Consider the following 8,700-nt stretch of genomic DNA (forward strand, 5'->3'; position numbering starts at 1 on the left):
AACAATGCCAGGGTGGGAACGCATGTCTAGCCTTGCCAATTCCAGACTGACAGTTCTCATGCAACATGTTAACAGGTACCAGCCTCAATTCTTCTCCTGCTGACCATACCACGTGAGGGAAGACAGATGCTGGTTAACACTGCTACACAGATGTAAAAGACACAAGTGCAGCAGATAATCCATCAGGATGAATAGAATGTAGTAAATGCTGTAGAGAAGAATCCTAATAGCACTTCCCCCCCCCACCCCAGCACCTTCTCATTTAGACATCATCCAAAAAGGCGAATAGGAAAACGAATGACCAGAAATTCAGACTCTTTGAGGAAAAAAACTGTAGACTTCATAGCAAGGATATGATGAAGAGTCACAACACAAAGCAGTCCACTGCTTCGTGATCAGCTGCTTTATCTCCAGTATCCATGACATTTCTGTTTTATATACTGACTGCCATTTGCCTATTCATCTGAAGCTACTAAACCCAAACATTTAGAGAGAAGAAGGCTTCAGGGAATGAATTCTAGACTAGTCATGGGGGGCGGATAAGGAGGAGAAAGGTGGTGTGGAAACAAACCCTGTAAGCTAAGTCCCAGATCTGAAGAAACCTGTGGGTCTTTGCAAGTAAGACTTTGTATAATGTATTTTAAAGATGAGAATTAGTGAAAAGCAGAACATGGAGTGTTACATTCATTTTCTCGTGATAGTATGTCAGCTATGCAGGATAGATACAACTCTGTGCCGCCACAGCAGGGGACGTCCCCTTCTAGTCCTATGTTCATTTAATACCTATGAACCAGCTATTACTCAAAATGTCTGCTCCTGACAGTCATCTCACTAGTTGCTTTGATATTCTAAGTCAACACACAAAAGTCAATTCTAAAGAACTGAGCTGGTTTTTCAGTATCATCCAGTGACAAATTAGTGAAAAACAACTGCTTAATTTCCCAGCATGCTTTCAGATACTAAGAGTGTAGAGAGAGAAGTTTTCTATGGTTAAGAGACAAGGTTTTCCTTATAAGGCCAACTGTGCTATACTACAACTTCAGGCAAGTATTAATACTGCTTGGAATTTCTTGCTTTTTGTTTAGAAAGACAAGACTAAGTTATGCTCTTCCTGCATAATACACATGGAAAAAAAAATTAATTTTAGACAATTCCTAAAAATCCATGCAGGCTTATCTCCATAAGTGCTAGGCTCACAGAAGTTCATATGGCTCAGACCAATTCATAGCAGTCCACTTGAAAAATTATTACCTGTATCAAAGCCAGTAGAAAGAAATAAGCTTCTCATCCACATGACAGTGTTTTAATAGACTCAGCTGAACACACCTGCAGAAAACACTTCTTGGTATCTCTGCAGTATTTTTAAACTGGCACTTGTTTCAGCTACCTAACCACTCCACTCAACCTTCTACAGAAACAGTGACAAGGCTCAGCTTATTTCAGTAAAACCAGCTGAACTTAGCAGCATTACTTCTCTCCCTACCATCTTCCGTCACCTAGAGTTCACTGTCTCAGCTACACTGAAACTAACATACACGGGATTAACAATCATTTCTTAGGAGATACCAAAGTGACTATTAAAAGTAATTTACACAGAACTTGACGTACAAAGCAAGACTATATTCACTTATTACATACTTGTGAGAAAGCTACTGATACATTAGAACGAGTTGAAACAGAAGTATTACAGATACTTTCAAAAAAGAGCGTGCGTAATTAACTTGAAACTTTTGGTAACGCAAGTTATATAATTAATAAGCCAAAGTTGTATTGAAAGCATGCAAATAAGACTGATACTACAGTTTACGCAGGCATTGTTGTAATTGCCCCTTGACTAAAGCATAGCTTACCACATCGCTTGAAATGCTGTATGACAGTTCCAAAACTATTCCTCACAGACTTGCACCACGGAGAAGTATTTTTTGGAGTCCGGGAAAATTAAAAGATTAAATGATGGAAACACTAACAAATATCACATAGTTTGTTTCCACACAAAAGTATTAAAACTAGGTACACTTCGACATACCTGATGGACCATTTAAGGGTCCACGGGCATAAAAACTGCTTCTGCAAGCACTCAGTTTTAACAAGCTTCGCTGTCTAACTGCAATATACATCTTCAGGCATTTCAAAATGTGATGCTTACATGGCAGTATAAACATGATCACGTATTAAAATGCCTCCTGCATTTCAACTTTTAAGAATATTGCTTTTACGCTCAAAAAGGAGTTAAACCTGCCATCGCCAGCAGATTACTGCTGAAACTTATCGTACAGAAATCGGGACGAGACATGCGTCTTCATCTGCTGACTTCACTGACGCAAGTTTCCTCTAATCAGCAAGACTAAAGAGAAAATTTTAAGCTTGGGAAAAGAGTATTTTGGATAAGAAACCTATCTGAGCAATACGTTCTGAAGAAATAGGGATACAAAAAGGGGCAGAAATCGAGTAGCACATAGTAAAAGCCTAAGTTGGCTTGGCTACTTCAGAAAAGTGAAACTTAAGAGATGCCAAAGCCATCTAAGTATTTTCAACATCTTGCCAGAGGACAGAGCAATGTTCTGAGGCAGCAATGCAATATACACTGACTCTGGAAAACAGTGTCCCAACACTCTTAGGAACAACGACCCATTTAGCTTAGTATTCAGTTTTAATTTGAAGTAAGAACAGCAAGGACAGCATTGACCCAAATATTCTTAATTTTCCTACCACAAAGGAACTTTAGATTATTACTATGTAGGGTCTGGCAGCTATAAATGACAAATTGAGTACTTCAAATTTACAGCGTTAGTCCTCCGGAAGCCCGTTTTAGGAAATAAAACCATTAACATTTGAGCTACAAGTGTAGTTTACTAACACGCAGCTCATTCAAAAAACGAGATGTGCTGAACGCTCCACTTACGGATTTTTACACCGACACTTCCTTGCGGAGCCAGTTACCACATCTTCCCCAACAAATCTAAGCTTTTTTGAAGCAGTTATATGGATGAATTTTCCCCCAGATAAGTTCTTCAGGTAGCTCAAGAGATGCTTTACTTCATTGCTATGCATCACATGCTAAGTGATTCACTCCAAAGGTTACGAGTTGACCACTGTTACACTCACCATGAATGCAGATACTCCACAAGTGGACACCTAACTAGTATTAAAGATTCCATAGCTGAGGAATGATTAAAGCCCTGCCTGTAACCTCACTTATTATTACTCCTGAATTTGACAAATTCTGGATGGAAGAACTAAGGCTAAAAATACACTCTTTTACCAATTAGAACATACAGAGTTTCAATATAATGAAAACCATTACAGAAGAAAGCTGCTGACTCCTTCACGTAATTTGAATTTGAGAAGCAAGTTTACACTGAACAAGTTAGAACTTTCATCCAGATTTTCTGATACCTAAGATCCACTTCTTCCCAACAAACTCATGAAGAAACTGTAAACAAATATCCACCTCAGTTTAATAGAAAGCTAATAATAGCCTTAAAAAAAAAAAAAAAATCCACACTCAAGGATTTCAGTAAATACATGTAGTCAGCAACAAATCCAGTACATACAAACAAGAAGCCAGATACAGAAAATGAGAAGTCTGGTTACATAGAAAATTACATGACATTTTTTCAAGAAGAAACTTAAAAAAAAAAAAAAAAAAAAAAAAAAAAATCTTAAGTTTCCTGGATCAGTGAAGGAGAAATTCCTTAAAGCTACGAAGGTGTTTCAGCCTCTATCCCCACCAACCTCAACAGGCCGGGACAAGTGCAATACCACAGACACACACAGCATTGCAACTGATCCCAACCTGTGTAGAAAGGGGTACAATTTTTCCACACTCACTGACTGACTTGTCACTGCCACAGTCAGTTTTGCATGGATTTGCACAGCAGAGTATCATACAGCTGGATGCAAACCTGCAAAACTAACCAGAGAACAGTGTTCAATTAAACAACAAATAAATTGTAAGGCATGTTGAATATGTAGTTCTACAGCTAGCAGTACTTTAAGTGCTTATAATGCAGTAGATTAGTAAACACTACCTGCACTATAAGCACTTTAGTGCTACAGGAGCTGTCATTCACTAGACTGCTGTTACAACAAGGAAGGCCACAAAATATCCCATAACCAGCAGAAAGCATTCAAACTCCTTGATGTAGATTATAACAGGCCACCATCAGTTTTGCATAGATTTGCACAACTACACTCTTCTTGTAGTGCAACTATGCAAAACTAACAGAAGACTGCAAAGCAGAAAACTACTGGAACATCTACAGTCTTAACCTGAGTGACTGGATGAAGACATTAACTTCTTATGCCAGAAGGAGCACTTAGGGCAGTAGATGCTAATCTACTTCACTATCTGCACTAGATGCACCTTAGTACAAAAAGCACTTGACACCACCACACTGTACCTTGCCAATCTCTGAAGTCCTGCAAGATCTCCTGAGGCAGTTGTCAACATAATGCTACAAGTGCCTTCACTGCAGTAGGTTCTATATATCACTACCTGCACTGTAAGCACTTTGACATTACTCTGACGCAACCAGCGTTTTTAGTAATTCAAGATATGTTGTCTACCTTGTACCTGCTGAAAGAAAAGAACAAAGTGAGTATTTGATCAGGTTTTGAATTGCACACCTTTGACAACCAAGCTTTGGAACAAACATTCACACTGTGTTTCTGGGCTAAAGACCTCCTTCAGAGTAAGCTGAAGCAGTGCATTAGCCCAATCCAGGACTCTCATACGCAATACTAGGAGCATCAAAATCAATGCTGATTGACAGTAAAAGAGCCCAATTGTGAGAGTGAGTCAACTGCCATTCTCAGAACACCATCACAACTTGTGGAGATAAAAATAACTGATAGTTTTCAAAGACCGATCTGAAACAGGCTAAGAACTCCCACCGCCTCTCCTCAGCAGAAAAAAGGATAAAGGCCAATTAAGTATTTAAACAAAGTTTATGCCCAATTCTACATGATTAGGAATTTAAAAGTTATACTGAACAGATCATACCATCAGCTTTCTAAAGTCGAGAAAGCACCTTATGACATGCCAGGTGCTCTCTCAAGTTTTCCAGTTACTCGCTTTGCTGGCAGGTCAGTCAGAACGTTTGCTGCTACTGCCACAGACACGCTGCCTCAAAATACAATTCCTACAATTGTATTTAGATTGGCCTACCTAGCAACAAAAAGCAGGTTCCAACGATGGCTGTGAAATATACTACCACAACCAAATTACAGGTACTTATTACAGGCCCAAGGTTTAGTAAAGCAGGACAGCGCTATGTTCAAAATTTGAAAGTACATTTTATTCCTTCTTTAATAGGAATACGGACTTGAAGGATCACGTAAAGTCCCTCTCGTCTGACGTTTATAGCAAGCTTAATGTAATACTTCAAAACTACAAGGAAGCTGTAACTTTTGTTAGACTGAAAAAGAGGCTTGGTTCAAAGGAAGAAAAAAAAAAAATCCCAGATATCAAATTTAAACGTTTTTAAGACACTCTCCCTGTCCAGCTGCTTTAGTTGGACAAACGAGTGCTTGAAAAACTCGCATTATTCTCCTCTAAATGCGTGAAATTGTGGACTGCTACACGTGCCTCCAATCCCAAGGAACTCTTTGGAATTTAGTGCTCCTAACCAAAGTCTCAGGCTCAGCCTCAAAAGCACTGGTTCTGCCTCAGCATTTCTAAAAACAAATCACTATAAAAAACCAACTTACCGTTTTCCGTAAAAAGTAACTTCCTCCACAAACACACTACTGCAACATCCACAGAAAGCTTCATTATTTCCTGCTGCACGTGTCGATACTGCAAAAAAAAAAAAAAAAAAAAAAAAAAAAAGAAGAAAAAAAAAAAAACCACCCACTAAGTTATTTGCTTTTTGTTGCTGAGGAGAGAGAACAAAGTCACCGAGCAAGTTCCCGAACGCCAGGGCTCCCCATCCCCACTCCACCCCCGGGGAGGGCGCGAAACGCTCCGCTGGTACTCCCCCCCCCCCCCCAACCTCAGGCGGCGAGAAACCGCCCCGCGCGGCACCCCACGCGCGGGCTCACCCCTTCCCCGAGAAACACCACCACCACCCCCCCCCCCCCACCGCTCCCCGGGCTCCGCCGCTTCGGCACCTCGGCCTGGCCGGCTCGGCCGCCGCCGGGCCCGCAGGCCCCTGCCCGGGCCGGGCCCGCTCCCCTCACCGCGCAGCACGTGCTCCTGCGAGAACACAGGGGCGGCCGCGCGCACCGCGCCCGCCAGGGGGCGCCACCGCCGGCAGCGCGGAGGTCACAGCCCGGCTACGGCGTGACGCCCCCCCCCCCCCCCCCTCCCTCCACCCCGCGCCCGCCGCCCCTAACCGCCCGGCCGGGCCCGCCGAGCCCCGCAGCCCGGGCGGAGGGGCGAGGGCCGGGCCCGCCCGCTCCCGGGGGCCGCCCGGGCCGGGAAGGGGAGGGGAAGCGGCTCTCCGGGCCGCCGCTGCCCACACGCGGCTCCGGGCCTAACAGGGAACAATCGGCCCCAGCACGCAGCCGCCGCCATGTCCCCCGCCTCCTTCCCTCCTCCCCCCCCTCCCCAGCAACATGGCGCCGCCGAGGCCCCCGCAGCTGCCGCCGCGCACGATTTCGTAATGAAGCCCGCGGCTCCCGGGCGGCGGCGCGGGGCCCGCCCGCCGCCCCCCTTGCCCGGGAGAGGCGGAGAGCCCGCGCCCCGGCCGGGGAAGGGGGGGTGTGTGTGTGTGTGTGTGGGGAGGGAGAGGAGGGCCCGCCGCCCCCGCCCCTCCTGCGAACAAAAGCCCACGCGGAGGGGCCCGGGACGCGCTCGCAGCCCGCGGCGCTGCCCCCCTCCCCGGGGCCCCGCGCCCCCCCCCCCGGGGGGCGGCGGAACACAAAGCGCCTCCGCCGGGAACTCCCCGAGAGCCCCCCCCCCCCGCCACCAACCACCCCGCGCCCGCCCTCCCTCCCTCCCCACCCGCCGCCGCCGCCTCTTTTACCGCCGCTGCCGTTCCCCGAGCTGGGCGTGGGCGGCGAGCGGAGCCCCCGCGCCGCCGCGGCCTCTGCCCCACGTGCGGCTTTGTTCTGGTGCCGCCAACTCCCCCCACCACCACCGCCGCCGCCGCCCCCCCCCCCCCCTCCGGGCACGCCGCAAACTTTCCCGGACGGGCCTTCTTCCCCCGCGGGCCGCGGGGGCAGGCAGACCCGCCCGCCCGCTCCCGGCCCCCGGCCGCTGCCATTGTGCCGCGCGCGCCGCCCTGCCCGCCCCGCCAGCTCGGCCGCCGCCGCCGCCGGGCGCTCCCCGGGCCCGGACCGCGTTGGGCGGGGGGGGTGTGTGCGTGGGGTGGAGTGGGGTGGGGGCGAGAAGGGGGGGGGGGGCGGCGGGACTCACTGCAGCAGCGAGCGGCGCGCACGCTTTTTCAAATCTCCCTCATTCCGGCCCCTCCCGCCCCGTCTGCGAGCTCGGGAGGCGCCGCCGCCGCGGCGGCCGCTGCCATGCGCCCTGCTCCCGCTTCCCCCCCCCCCCCCCCACCCCTCCTCCGCCTCGCCCGCCGCCCACCCACACCCCCCTTCCCGCCGCCCCGGCCACTCACAGCGGCCCGCCAGCACCCCCCGCGCCGCCACCGCTGCCTCCGCGCCGCGCTCCGCCGCCCCCCCCCCCCCCCTCCTCTCCACCCGCCGCTTCCCCGGGCCCGGCGGCCGCCGGCGCCTCACAACAGGTTTCCTGTCAGCGACACGCGCGCGGCAGCGACACTCACCAGCCAGCGGCGGCCGCCGCCACCATCTTCCCTCCTCCTCCTCCTCCTTCTCCTCCTTCCCGCGGCCCCCGGCGCGGCGGGGCGAGGCGAGCTCGGCCGAGGGGAGCCGCGCCGCTCCCCGGCGGGGCGGATGGAGGCGGGGAGGGGGGGGGGGGGGGGGAGGGAAGTGGCGCGAAGGCAGGTCCCGGCGGCAGCGGCGGCCGGGCTCGGGGACCATGTGGGTGAATGAAGGGCGGCGGCTCCCGCCTCAACGTAAATATCCACAAGCCCCGCTCCGCCCTCATTAGAATAGAAAACAAAGTGCTTCCGAGCGCCGCGCCGCCCAATCGCCGGCCGCGGCCCCCCGCCCCCGCCCGCCGCCTGCTGCGATTCATCCACACACCAGGCATGCACCGAGCCAGCCGCCCGGCCTGCGCCGCGCCGAGCCGAGCCGCGCCGAGCCGAGCCGAGCCGAGCCGAGCCGCCCGGGCACCTCCGCCGCCAACTTTGTCTCCGCCGTTCCGCCGGGGCCCGGGCCGCGGGGGGGGGGGGGAGCGCGGTGCCGCGCCGCGCCGGGGCTCCCGCTGGGGGCTGGCGGTGCCGCGCGCATCCTGCCTGCGCAGGGCGGTGGGGAAGGGGAGGGGAGGGCAGGAGCGGGGTGGGGGACGCACATGGTGGCCCCGGGAGGGCCGGGGCCGGGGCGGGGGCTGGGGAGGGAGGCCTGGCCGCGGGCGGGCAGGAGCGGGCCGGGCCGCTGCCGCCCCGCCGAGTTGCCGCCGCGCCCGTCCCACCCACCCACCCACCCGCGTCCCCGGCCCCACGCGGAGCGGCGGAGTGGAAGGGCTGGTCCCGCGGGCGGCTGCACTTGTCCGAGGGAAAACTCCCGCACTCGCGCCCGGCCGAGAGCGGGGGAGAGGGAACGCAGGTCGGCGGGGTGCGGGCGGGAAGATGAGCGGCCGCATCCCGGGCCGCCGCTCCTGGCCGCCGGTCC

General features: G+C 52.1%; 1 protein-coding gene across 1 annotated transcript in view; it reads right to left on the reverse strand.

The window, feature by feature from the left end:
* GPC5 (glypican 5) overlaps nt 1-7,211 on the reverse strand; it is an 827,733-nt gene extending 820,522 nt beyond the window's left edge. Inside the window, 2 exon segments of the mRNA XM_030036731.2 lie at nt 5,713-5,800; nt 6,972-7,211. Of these exon segments, the coding sequence (XP_029892591.2) occupies nt 5,713-5,800; nt 6,972-7,211 (328 nt within the window).
* Between the last annotated feature and the right edge of the window lie 1,489 nt (nt 7,212-8,700).

The sequence above is a fragment of the Aquila chrysaetos genome, chromosome 14 (genome assembly GCF_900496995.4).
Source record: "Aquila chrysaetos chrysaetos chromosome 14, bAquChr1.4, whole genome shotgun sequence".
In the NCBI taxonomy this organism is placed as follows: domain Eukaryota; kingdom Metazoa; phylum Chordata; class Aves; order Accipitriformes; family Accipitridae; genus Aquila; species Aquila chrysaetos.